General features: G+C 36.2%; 1 protein-coding gene across 5 annotated transcripts in view; it reads left to right on the forward strand.

Moving 5' to 3' along the window:
• The window catches only part of LOC143223324 (DNA-binding protein RFX6-like), a 68,520-nt gene that overhangs the window by 40,902 nt on the left and 13,165 nt on the right, over positions 1 to 14,453 (forward strand). For 4 of the 5 annotated variants that reach the window (XM_076451169.1, XM_076451167.1, XM_076451166.1 and 1 more), the window contains exons 6-11: positions 5,437 to 5,464; positions 5,630 to 5,737; positions 11,252 to 11,329; positions 11,799 to 11,912; positions 12,122 to 12,171; positions 12,887 to 13,046. In XM_076451169.1, coding sequence (XP_076307284.1) covers positions 5,437 to 5,464; positions 5,630 to 5,737; positions 11,252 to 11,329; positions 11,799 to 11,912; positions 12,122 to 12,171; positions 12,887 to 13,046 — 538 coding nt within the window. The remainder of the gene's footprint in view (positions 1 to 5,436; positions 5,465 to 5,629; positions 5,738 to 11,251; positions 11,330 to 11,798; positions 11,913 to 12,121; positions 12,172 to 12,886; positions 13,047 to 14,453) is intronic. The other variant, XM_076451168.1, reaches the window with a different exon arrangement.

The raw sequence follows: 14,453 nt of genomic DNA on the forward strand, positions 1-14,453 counted from the left end.
CCTGGTGTGAATAAAGTATTGAATCAACTTCAAACAATGTTTTTGTCACTGAGACATCTGCTATTTTTACCCTTTGCCTAATTAGCCATCGCACTAGTGCTGATATCCTTAAAGGAGAGGCGATAAGGAAAATTTATGACACCAATTTCATCGGGTTGTGTTGTAGGCAGATCGCTGATAAATTGCAAAAGTTCAACTAGGGCTATGAATGTCGGTTTTCTTTCTAACAAGAACCTCACATTGCAAGTATTCATTGAACAAAGTTGTAATTCCGTGTAAACACCACCAGTTCTGCTCGCACCAACCAATGTCACGACGCAGATTAAGGTTTATTTACGTGTACACGATGGTAGCTTATTATAAACTTAACAGTTCTCTGCTCACTCTGAGTGTGTGTTCAGTTTGCTCCAAATTATGACGTACCGATGTTTTCTCTGAACATGGAATATTTGTGTTTTTATCAAATCTTTAAAAGCGTAAGCAGATTACACAACTGTTTTCACTCTTGGTTGTTGTAAACTTAATAAGTGGTCTTGTTGACTTTCTTTAATAGAATGTTGAGCAAACCAGGTAGTTTTTTAAATTTTATTATTCGAAAGTTTTACTAACTGAAATCTCTGTGTTGACACTAGAAGCAAGGTTGAACTCATGGACATTTACCTATCAATAACATAAAACTGCATGATTTAAATCTGCGACAAACATGGAGATTTTTGTTACCAAACTGTGTTTCTATCAGTTTCAGTGTGACCTAATGAATAGCGTGCTGGGATGTGAATAAGAAGGTCCATGATTCGAGAACGTGATATGAACATTTTTCACATTTCAGCTGTGGACACATAATAAAATAGACAGTCAATTCCGCTATTCGGTTACAAGTATCCATGCAGGTGAAGGATGATGCTGATTTGTGGGCCTTCCCTTTGTCCTACGGTTCGAAATCTGGGACCGCTGTCCCATTCAGATTGAAAATACCAAATACCAGATGCATTTACCGTGTTATAGCTAACTACAAACACACACAGTCTGAACAACAACAACAAATAAGTTCGACATGGAACGATTTCCTTGAACACTGGGTACTGTTAATTTTTAAACAATTTTCTTTAAAAAAGAACTTGTTTCAGTCCGTGAAATATGGAGCTCGATGTTTAAGAAAGTAAAAGACTTTTTGAAATGAAAGTTTACTAGGGCGTATTTTATGTTTATGTATGTTGCCCAATGATACACACACACACACACATATATATATACGCTTAAACAGTTACACTCCTACAAGTATATATATATACATGGACGCTCACCAATGTTTCATTCATCTTTGTATTTAACATGAATAAATACACTCCAAACGTTTGAACATACACTTAACAATGCTCCTTTTACCCCTGTACTGAACATAAACATACGAGTACACTAGCCAATGTTCCATTTATCCTTGTGTTTAACATGCACATTGAGTTGCTAATGTTTCTCTTACCTCTGCAATGAACTTGAATGAGTTAAACATATTTGTTTCGTATATATTTTTTGCATTTGGAATGAATGTTTTTAGTTATATAATAATGATACAATTATACTAACAAGGCCTATCACTGACGCTCCATTCGCAATCAGCAGGTAGCGAATACAGATCCAGTCACAAAACATGCTCGCCTTTTCAAATGCGGGAACGTTATATGTTTCGTTGGTAAACAGTAAGCCAACAGTTGGTGGATGCTGTTAAATAGCTGTCTTCCCTCTAGTCTATCGCTTCAAAATTAGGATAGATTATCATAAATATCTCTCGAATAGCTTTGCGCGAAATTCAACGGAGAGAGAAAACAAAAACATAAAATAATTGAGCAACAATAATAAAATACTCTGTTTCAACTATAACAAGTAATATAAAATGATGTTAATCATACTTGTTTTGGGTTGGTTCGTTCTGAATTTCGCGCAAAGCTACACGAGGGTTATCTGCGCTAGCCATCCCTAATTTTGCAGTGTAAGACTAGAGGGAAAGCAGCTAATCATCACCACTCACCACCAATTCTTGGGCTACTCTTACCAACGAATAGTGGGATTGACCGTCATATTATAACGCCCCCACGGCTGAAAGGGCGAGCATGTTTGGTGCGACGAGGATTTGAATCCGTGACCCTCAAATTACGAGTCGAGTGCCTTAACCACCTGGCCATGCCGGGCCCACGCTTATTCTATTAATTTATTTATGCATGTGTGTGTTTTGTTATATCAGCGTCAAATGGGGTATCTGCTGTGACCACTCCTGATTTTAGTATTGTAAATACGAAGACTTATAACTGTCCCACTGGGTGACCATAAAAGGCATATCACCATTTAATGTGTGAATTGAAGAGCAGACTATTAGTTATTTAGCCTAATCTCTTAAATGCACATTTCTTGGAAATGTATGGTTTATGATACCTCTAGTATCAGCATCCACTTAACAGGATGCGATGAAACTCTTAAGAGCATCTCGCGCATATTCAAATGTACTGAAGTTCGATGAACATGAAGGTTATTCCATTTAGTCAAGCCCGTCGTCTTTAAAATATTCTGACAGGCAGTTTAGTACAACGGAGGCGGGTATTCGCGTTCGTTGGTTTCAATTCACAGCCAATTACAACAGCATACTGCAGCAAAAAGAGTCACAGGTTATAATTAGCTGTATCAATCCACATTTAAAGTCAAGAATTTCCACCAATTCTTATGTCTGGTATTAGATGTAGTTTCGTGTTCGCCACAAATGAGTGGGTGCTTGTTATCGACGACGGGGGGGGGGGGGAGGAGCACGACTCGTACGTAAGAGGAAAATTACTGTTCTGCATGTTGCTATCCACCATTCACACCTTTATAAGCAAATTGTATCATGCTTTATTGTGAGCGAAATGCACTTCATGAAGCGTATGCCATACATACTTGTGTTTTGAATTTTATTTTTGGCAGTAGTTACACTTATTCGGTGTCTAGTTACGGCTGCGTACTTACGATTCAGTCACAGAACAATTACTTTACTGTTGTGACGAACTAGAATCAACACAAGAGTTGTATACTTGTGTTATGGATAACGATATACACTGTTCAGGTGTTAGAACAGCTTTACCATCGGCCTGGAAGCAGTTTCACTTTTTGTTAGTGACAATTTTAGACATTTGCAGTCAATAATTGAGGATGATTGACAGGATGTTATTCATTGGATAACTCTTTTCAGGCTTAGCTATGGAAATCTTTCAGCTAACTTTGTAATTTGATTCAAAGTGACACCTCAGACCAGACTGTGTGAAACCATTGCACGTAATATAAACTGAATGGTCAATCGTTAGCATTTCGTATCACGTGACTGATGATCAAGCTCCTGGTTCGGATAATAATAAAATAAGGATGTTGTTCACATTATTTTACGTCAGTGTTTTGTTTTATGTTGTACTTATAAGTGTAATATTAGAAATTCCGATTATTGTCTCTTTTATATATGTATATAAAATTAATTATGTTTTGGAATTCGTGTAATTTGAGAAATCAAACAATTGAAAAACAATATTTTACAATGCACAATTAAATCATATTTATTGAAGAGTCAAAGGCCTCCACTTAAAAAAACAACAACAACATACTACACGGTTCGACTTTTGTACTTCACTTTCAGGAGCTGCTTACAAGACTACGGTTTCACTCCTTATACACTTGTTACAAGTCATGTGATATTACGTTCTACGTTGCCCAAGAGTTGGCGGTGGGTGGTGATGACTAGCTACCTTCCCTCTAGTCTTACACTGCTAAATTAGGGACGGCTAGCGCAGATAGCCTTCGAGTAGCTTTGCGCGAAATTCAAAAACAAACAAAACAAACAAACGTTCTACGTTATTTTCATAACTAATCAGCCATCCTCTTCAGCACTTCACGTCACATACCAATACAACAACCAGTTGGACATTCTGTTGAATACAATTTTTTCTTGTTTATTTGTTGTTAAGCGCAAAACTAAACAATAGGTTATCTGTGTTGAGGTAGTCACGGGTATCGAAACTCGGTTCTAAGAGTTATAAGCTATTAGATTTACCGCGATGTCGCTAAAGGTTTTCTGTTTAAATTTGACTTTTTCTGAAAAGTCTTGAATCATATTGCGATGTTGAGCTACAATTATTTGTTTTTGAATTATGAGCAAAGCTACAACATGGTTATTTGCGCTAGCCGTCCCTAATTTAGAGGGAAGATAGCTAGTCCTTACCATCCACCGTCAACACTTGAACTACTCTTTTACCAATGAATAGTGGGATTGATCGTCACATTATCACGCCCCCACCGCTGAAAGGGCGAGCATTTTTAGTGTGACGGGGATTTTTAGTGCGACCCTCAGATTACGAGTCAAACGTCCTAACTACCTGACCACCTAGACGTATCGGACCTAAAGGTTAAGTACGAAATAATAAAATTCAAAATTGGCTCTAACAAAAGATGTACAAACAAAACGAAAAACAATTAGCTGTAACAAAACATGTACAAACAAAACGAAAAACAATTAGCTCTAACTAAACATGTACAAACAAAACGAAAAACAATTAGCTCTAACAAAACATATACAAACAAAACGAAAACAATTAGCTCTAACAAAACATGTGCAAATGAGACGAAACACAGTTTTATGAGATAAACTATAATTGTAGCTGAACCTCACAATTTGACTGCTAAAAATATCCAAGAACCATTAGAAATAGTAAAATTTAAACTTATATCAAACAAAGATTAATGTCTAGCTGGTCAATGTAATGCTTTATGACGTGATCTACCATAAAAGATGAACTCTCAGTTGTGAAAATAACTTAGGACATAATATCGCATGACTTGTAACAAGTCTGTAAACATCAAAACTTTGATCTTGTGAGATGAAATAGACACATCGAAACATGTAGTGTTTTAGTTGTTGTTTTAAGTTAAAGTCGTTAACAATTTTACTAAATACATTTAACTGTTTACACTAGGCCTGGCATGGCCAAGCGCGTAAGGCGTGCGACTAGTAATCCGCGGGTTCGCGCCCGAGTCGCGCTAAACATGCTCGCCCTCCCAGCCGTGGGGGCGTATAATGTGACGGTCAATCCCACTATTCGTTGGTAAAAGAGTAGCCAAGAGTTGGCGGTGGGTGGTGATGACTAGCTGCCTTCCCTCTAGTCTTACACTGCTAAATTAGGGACGGCTAGCACAGATAGCCCTCGAGTAGCTTTGTGCGAAATTCCAAACAACAACGTTTAGAGTAAAAACTTTATACTATAATTATTTATTTGCTGTACTGAATTTCTCTTATTCAACTCACTGCTGCACGTTTCTAATGAAAAGCCCAGTACTTTTTGTTTTCTGTGATATTTCTAAGCATCATTAGGTTTAACTATTTGTTTCAGTCAGGGAACTTTTATACTAATGATGTTTTTTTTACTTCAGGTTTTCTGGAGCCAGACTGAAAAACGAGGTAAGTCTTTTCTTAATCTTATGAAAAGTTTCAACACAAACGTTATATGCTGCTTCCAACTTTTATGAATATCCAGAGTTGAAAACACTTTTAGTCTTCGTACATTACTGTTTACAGAAAGTGCGATTCTTTTCTGTAATGTTTTTCTTTTCATTATTTATACAGGGTGGCTTTACCAGGAAGTATTCCCTAGCGTCAAGAACTGGAACTTTACTTCCAGAATTTCCAGACTCTGCCAAACTCAATGTTCCCAAAAATCTGCAAGCAGATAAGGTACTTAAGTTAGTACATATTTACACACCCTCATATAGATCTACAGACAGAGTAAGTGGGTGTAGGCAGGTGTTTTGAACAATTTGGTAGTCATTACAATATTCAATTTTATTCGTTTTTGAAAACGAGTCTAAAACATTCCCAGGACCTCTGCTTTTCAGGGATGCAATAGAACTGTAATTTGGTATTTTCTCTACGTGCAAAGCCCGGTATGGCCAGATGGGTTAAGGCGTGCGACTCGTAATCTTAGGGTCGCGAGTTCGAACCCCCGTCGCACCACAAATACTCGCCCTTTCAGCCGTAGAAGCGTTATAATGTGACGGTCAATCCCACTATTCGTTGGTAAAAGAATAGCCCAAGAGCTGGCGGTAGGTGGTGATGACTAGCTGCCTTCCCTATAATCTTATACTGGTAAATTAGGGACGGCTAGCGCAGATAGCCCTTGTGTAGCTTTGCGCGAAATTTAAAAACCAAAACAAACAAAACAACTCTATGTGAGTATCCTTGTCAATGTGCTATAATACAGCTAAGAATCATTAATCACTTCGGTGTCAATAAATAGGAAACGTTTGAGTCTTGAACTAAATGTTTTTATTTTCACTGTAATTTTAGTCATCAAACTTTATGCTTTTTTATTTTCGGTCAGTCTCGTTTAAATGATTCTTTTTTGAACGAAAAACTTTTATCTTAAATGAAATTACATCATTAATTTTATTTTAAGCTACCACCCATATTGTTCTGCTGTAAATTCCACCGTACAATTTAAAGGTAGTTATAACCATAATGAAATTAAAGCACAACACATTATGAATTAATACAGGGAAAAAGACACTTAAAATATACAAGCAAAAATTTTTCTTTTTTATTTCTTTTACATGGCTTCAAGACTAAATAAAAAACAACCTACAAATTTATTATTTATATAAATATAATAGTATTGTCTGTTGTACGTCCAGAATTTGGATAGATTTTCACAAAAATTGTTGTGGAGGTTCATTCATACCCTTATGGGAGTACTTACAAATTTTCATTTTTTAATTTTGAGTTTACGCGGTTTTTCTTACCACTACTTCATACCCTGTGGATGGACCCTCGCCAAATTCAGTGAGGAAACTTATTTGATCCATGGAGAGATATGTAAAAACAAACATTCAGTTTTGCGTTTTTTTGGTTTTTCATGGGCGGTTTTGCGTTTTTACCTTTTACCCACTATACCCCTGTTCATAGATTTTCACCAAATTTGGCAAGAAGGTTTATTGGGTTAAAGTGGAGATACATGCAAATCTACGGTTTGCATTTTGGATTTTGCAGTTATTGTGGCTATGTTTGTGTTTTTTTACGATTACATAGAAGAGAAGCAACTTTTAATGTCCTGTGATAACCTTTCAGTGCTCGTGAATTTACGTAACTTCCGTCCAGGTGACGAATACTCCAGCTAGTTGTAAAAGTTGTGGTTAATCTATAAAGTTTTTTATTTGTAGAATGATAACATCCTGATATTAACCACACACATGCGTAAAAAACCTCACATTTTTGAATTAAATTTTAGAACAGAGCTACTGCCGTCTCTTAAATATTTTTGTTAACATTTATACACATATGTGTGTGTATACGTGGAGTAGTTCCAAAGTATAAATACATAGTTTATGTAGAAAAGCATGTGAATCATTCAGCGTGTTTAATCTTAATTCCTGTCAACAGTTACATAAGGTTTATCAGTTACTTTAACACCTACAACGTGTAGTTACCTTAACACTCGACGATTGTGAGTGTTGGACTGTCATGTTTTAGTGTTTGCTAATTGTTCTGCTTTAAGCCTTACAATCTTGTCAATGATCACATATATGTTTGTGAAGATATACAAAAAGCTCTCTTCCTTCAGTATTTCTTACCTCCACAGAATAAACCTGTCCTTTGATGTACCTATTCTTATGGGTTGTGCAACATGTTAAATATTAGGTTATCCAGAAATAAATATCGGAATTTTTACGATAACATTTAGAAGCTGAATATTGAGTAACCTATCGTTGGCTGGTTTGTTTAATCCAACGTTTGTCACTTACAAAGTGTCCTAATTGTCAGCTGTTTCAACTCAACTCAAAGTAAGTTTCGCAACCTCCAAGGCAGCATGGACAAGAAGGACTTTCGTCTGATTTTCCTCTACGGCTTCAAACTTGGACGAAAATTTACCTAAATTACACAGAACATCAATCAAGCATCCTGCCATATATCTGTTACTGAACGTACAGTTTTACGTTGGTTCTAAACGTTTCGACATGGAGATGAAAATCTTGAAGACCAGGAAGTCGTGGAAAGAAGTCATCCTTAGATGAAAACACATTGAGGGAAGTAGTTGAGACAGACCCTCGCACAACAGTGCGAAAAGTTAGGCACAAACAAATCAAGAATTGCCAACTACTGATTGTGATTGGAAAGACGAGAAAGTTAGATAAGTAGGTTCCGCATGAGCTGACTGAAGATCAACAAATTTGGCGTTATGAGACCTGTCAAGAATGACGCTTAAAAATTGAATGAATTGGGAAATGAGGTTCTTCCCCATCCATCTTATTCCCCAGATTTTTCCCCTACAAATTTTCATTTTTTTCAAGCACTTTGTCAACTTTTTGAATAATAAACGCTTTCAAAACCAGGCAGCTACAGAAGAAACTTTCAGGGAGTTCGCTGACCATAGAAACTCTGATTTCAACAGCAGGGACGTAAACAGCATCGTTATACGTTGGTAAAAGTGTGTTGAAGCAAATGGTTCTTATTTTGATTAAAGCATGTTTTACAACACTATTTTTTTTACTTTTCCAAACTTCGCAGTTCAAAAACGACATTTATTTTTGGACAACCTAATATACTTCTAGAACTTTGCGATATGTTTAGTGCTGCGGACACAACAAAACCAGCGTGGTTTAAGATACTGTTTCGTGGTGTGGAAGGAGGCGTGGCCTTTGAAGACATTTACGGTTTTTAAAGCCTTTCTCTCGTAGATGCCGTCTTATTGTTCTTGAGCTGCATTCTGTGTCCGTAAGGGCCTTAAACAGGTTCGACAATCGGCTGGTGTCTTGCCGGACAACCCGTCTTATCCTTCTGCTCAACGCCGGCAAAATTTTCTTGGGCCGACCACTTGAAATTCTCGTTCCGTATCCTTCAGGATCTTTTAAGGAATTTGCAACAGCATTTTTACTACGCCCAATCTGACCAGCGATGGCACGTTGAGAGAGACCTTGCTTTTGCAACTCTACAATTTTGCCACGTTCAAACTCTGTTAACTTTTTAGCCTTTGCCATGTTTTTACCCAATGTAACACAGGAGATGTCAGTGGAAGATGTTGACAATGCTAATGCTTGAACACAAATGACTAAATTTCGTTACGTGTTTACCGATTAACGCTTCGTTTCAGTATGGTCTTAAACTTTTGACCAGCTAGTATTTAGGCTAATTTCATAGTGTTCACATTTTCCCTATTAAATGCTAAAAAAGTTTATTTTTATTTTCCCTTTTCTTATTTTAATATTCCGAAGCTCTACTCGAATAAGTGGTTGAGTGTAACAACGCAAAATGCACATTTTTTCTTTATGTTTGTTGGCCTTAAGATTTTGGCCAGTAGTGTATCTAAGTTCGATCTCATCATACGCATTGTGCAGCCGTGGTAGTCCGTGTGAGGAGTCAAATAACGCCTCGGTAAACATATTATTTTCTATTTATTTTTACAAAAGGTATTCTATTCTGGATAATTTTATGTAAAATACAAATAAATTTCAAAGCGACCGATGGAAATGGATATACTGAAGAAACAATGTTCTTCAAACATCCATAATATCTTACTTGAGTCTGGTGAAACGCTCATCAACCTACTATGTTCAGTATTTACTCCCGTATTTTGTTAACTTCCAGTTAATTTAGATTAAAATCTTTCACAGATACCTCACCAAATGTCAAACCTCAAAATGCTCTGCATAATTTCACCGCAACGTTTTATTATACAGGGTGTTCGGAAAGTCACTGTGCACTTATATATTTATTAACAGACATGTTTCCATATAGAATGCAGGAGGTAAATATGAATGACAATTATAAACAATGTTGAAAATGACCCCCGTTGGCATCAATACAGACCTGGATCCTTTTTATTTTGTTCCTAAACACTGCTATCAGTTGCTGACTTGAAATAGACTGAATAAAATATGATTACAAAACTGCACAGCGACCCCTCGAACACCCTGTATTTTGAATCCAAATTCAAAACCGTTCATATGGCGTTTTTACGAAGAAATCGGGACGCGAAGCCTGAAACTTTCGCCATTAAACATATGTATGAAAAATCCCCACAGGCCTTGCAAGTTCTGCAGTAAATTTAATGACAAAATCGAATCGGGTACGTGAGTGCCTCGCGCTTGGTATTGCTGGCACACAAAAATGTAGATAATAAAAATGAAACAAACAAACAGAAAGTATCTTACATTAATTTATTCTAATCCTGCCAAAAATAATTTTAATTACCGCGGCTATTGAGAACTCTCTTGTTTTATGCTATACCTGCATCACAAGTGTCTTCTTTAAGTTTATTTACTTAGGTTTGAACATGGATGGGCAGTCTCAACTGAAGTAATGAAGTTGGGAACAGAAGAAAGATTTAAAAGTTTAGTTGAAACTGACAATAACAGAAGTGGAACTCGCTGAAGACAAAAATATATTCTACTATCATTCACGTTAAACATTAAAAGTAGTTCAATTCCGTATTCGGAACACGTTTGTATGTGACCGATTGCAATAACAATCTGATTTATTTTATATTTTTTCCAATAATAAATTTTATCTGACAGACTTTGTACCAGTTATCACCACAAGGTTATGAAAGAACTAATCATACAAGCTAATAAATAAACAAATAAAAAAGTAAAATAGGGTTCGCTATCTAATAAACGTGAGTTATCTTGTTAAAAAGTTGTCCAAACATCGAAAACATGAAAGAAACGGAATGAAAGAGTCTAATAATTTATAAGTGTTTGTAAGTGAGACTGTTTTGAACGTTCAGTGTGTGTGTCTGTACAACTCTGAAAACAAACAATTATGACCATATATTTATATTCCGTTTGTACATCATTCAGTCGCGCGCGCGTGTGTGTTTTTTTATAGCAAAGCCACATCGGGCTATCTACTGAGCTCACAGAGGGGAATCGAACCCCTTATTTGTAAATAAGTCTACTGTAAATCCGTAGACTTATCGCTGTACTAGCGGGGGGCTTTCAGTCGCCACTTAAGGTCATGGAATCCAAAAATGAAATCATTATTGAAACTATTTGTTTGGTCCAATACTGAAGGAGAAAAATAAGTCAAGGTCAATGTTTCTTAAAGTCACATGGCCGTGCCAGTAAGGTTGCAAAGTGAATACAAGTTCTCAGATTTTAACAGAACTCCACTGTAATTTCCGTTCAGTGACGTTGAGATAAAATGTTTTTTAAACTTCTTGAGTTGTTTACAAAATCCCTCTCGTTTTACTTTCAGGTTCAAATCTTTCTGACAATGTACAGAACGCACTGTCAGTGTATACTGGATACAGCTATTAGTCAGCATTTTGAAGAGGTGGGTGTGTGATTAAAATATTTTAAACAAAAAACACTCGTATTGCGTTTTACGAGTGCATTCGATGACACCGTCTTGTTTGTAGTGTGATTTCACAAACATTAGTTTAGTGTTAGCTGTTTTTAAATTATCCGTATTCTAATAAATAACGAATCTGTAGCCTATTAGTAATGTTTGAGAAGAACACTGATTGTTTGATCAAATGCCCTCTCCGTTTTCCTGAAGTATTTTGTTGGTCACAAAGTAGGCTTAACGCTGCAAGAACATTGTGAAACAACCAAGCGTCTAAAAGTAAACAAGATTTGTAAATGCTTAACATTCAAAAAATTATAAAACTTCCTGTAGACATAATTATTTGTTTTACTGTGTTCATTTTGTTCACAAATAGATTAATTATTATGACTTGATTGACTAATAATGTAAATTTAAAATGATATTCAATATCTAATTTTTAATTATTGATATGCAGATTCGAAGCTTTTTACTTCACTTCTGGCAAGGACTTCCAGACCACATGCTTCCATTAGTTAAAACCCAGTTTGTTGACGACATTATAGCTATCTGTGATTGGATACTCTACAAGGTAGTATATCCACATCGTTTAGAACTTCGGTTAGTTTCTTCAAATTCAAATATATAACTGTTCAAGGAAAGAAGATTTAATACTAATCTATTTTTTTTATCAAACTCTGTTGTATAACAACAAAACCTTCAGAATCAGTGACATGACATAAACTTCCTTATCAAACCCAGAAATATTTATTTTCTTTTGTCGTTTTTATCGTTTCATAGACGATGATTGACGTTCTTATTCCGTCCACCATGCAAGAAATGGCAGAAACGTAAGTAAAGGACAAAAGAAAAGGTTGTTTGTTTGTGCTGTTTCTTTCTGTTTTTTATGAGTGTCATTAAATATTATTGTTATTCATTCTTCAGTTTCGTTTTGATCTTTAAGAAATATTATGTATACAAACCTGATTTTTGAGCTCTTGTACGTTTTTATGTTAAAATTCTAAACCGAAATATAAGAAATAACTAAAAAGGCTATGTTCTTGTATTTTGTGTAGTCATGTCGAAAGTTGTGAAAGTCTATATTCTTGTGTTCCGTGTAGTTATATCGTAACTTATGAAAGATTGTGCTCTTGTGCTCAGTGTAGTTATATTATACATAAAACAAGCCATAGAATTCCGATAAAGTCGTTACTAGAGACAATAAATACATCATGTATTGATGTCATAAATAAAACTGGGCCATACAATTTCAATAAAGTTAACAGAGACAATAAATACTCCATGTATTGACGTCATAAATAAAACTGGGCCATACAATTTCAATTACTAGAGACAATAAATCAGCCCTGTTACTGATTGCTTAATATCTGTTGGAGACACTTGCGGGAGATCAATCTATTAGTAAGTCTGTGATATTTATATCGGTGTTTTTACAATATATGTACAATTTTAATTATCTATTGCTCTTCTCTGACACCAACGTATTACACGTTGTATTTATTTTGTTATTTGGTGAAGCTAAAATGGTTGAACTTTCTTTTTCAGGTTGCTGTGCGATATTCGTAACTTGGCACAACAGTGGGAGAATTGGCTGTCCACTTCTCTTGAGAATCTTCCACGAAGTCTCATCGACAGCAAACAGCCGGTGGCGAGACTGTTTGCGCAATCCCTTAAACGTCAAATATCTTTCCTCCACCTGGCTCAGGTAAATCATAATGACTGCAAAAGTTACCTGTTCAGATGTTATTTGTTATAGGTTTTCATGTTGCGTACTTATAATTTTTATTATAGAGCAGGGGTCACCAAACTTTTTTCACAGGGGGCCAGATTACTTGGGGAATGAGAAGTGTGGGCCACATGATCATTATGTTCAATACTCATAAGCTAGAACGAAAACTCTCTGTGAAAGACTTAACACTAAGTTTAGGATGCCACATTAGCCATGTGGGAGTAGCATGCAACACACACATATAATAAAAAACAAACAGAAATACAACCAACATTTTTATTTACGAAAAGGTTATCAAAAGGTTACATAGTGAGTACATATTTCAATTTCACTAAGCCGCAAAAAAGTTAGTGAGATTTATGAAATTGGCATTTGGCTTTCAAAATATTTTCAATGTTCGGTTTTGAATTGCTGCATCCAATAATTAGAATTGCTTTAAATGCTTATTTAAGTCACCAATAATCTTTTTCTGAAACTCCAGGTTGACATCTTCTGTGATTCCAGCATGAAACACTGAAAATGAGAGAGGTTTCCTCCTTCCAAATGTGCTTCAAACAATGACAGTTTTCTTTGAAATCCTTTAATGATTCTATAGAGGTCACAGACAAGGTTATTCTTCTCCTGAAGTTTCAAGTTCAATTCATTCATGTCGGATTTGATGCCAATCAAAAATGACAACTTTTACAACCAGGTTGAATCTGACAGAAGTGGATCGGCTCTATATTTCTCGATAAGAAATATATCTATTTCTCTTTTCAGCTTATAAAAACGAGACAAGACTTTACCGCAGCTGAGCCACCTCACCGCCGTGTGATAAGGCAAGTCACAGAAATCCGAATCAATTTCTTCAAGAAACACCTTAAACTGGCGATGATTAAGTGCATGACTCCGATTGAAGTTCACTGCAGAAATGACTTGTTTCAGTACGCAAGAAATATCTAAGTCTTTTCCACAGAGTGCTTGCTGATGTACGAGGGCTGTTCAAAAAATACACGGACTGACGTCATAAAACAAAATGTACTTTATTTAGAAGTTACAGGTCTGGGACCCCTTCAAAGTACTCTCTTCCCCAACGCACACACTTATCCCAACGGTGTTTCCACTTGTTGAAACAGTCCTGGTACGCTTCTTTTGTAATGTCCTCCATCTCCTTCGTCGCATTTGTCTTAATCTCGGGAATCGTCTCAAATCTTCTTTCTTTTAAGGGTCTTTTGAGTTTGGGGAACAAGAAAAAATCGCAAGGAGCAAGGTCAGGTGAGTAGGGGGGGGGGACGAGTGTTTGGCCAAAAACTCACGAGTTCTGAGGCACAAATTTCACAGCAACGCGGTGCATCTTCAATTTTTCGGTCAAAATCTCGTAACAAGATCCAACTGATATCCCAC

This window comes from Tachypleus tridentatus, chromosome 8 (genome assembly GCF_004210375.1).
Source record: "Tachypleus tridentatus isolate NWPU-2018 chromosome 8, ASM421037v1, whole genome shotgun sequence".
In the NCBI taxonomy this organism is placed as follows: Eukaryota; Metazoa; Arthropoda; class Merostomata; order Xiphosura; family Limulidae; genus Tachypleus; species Tachypleus tridentatus.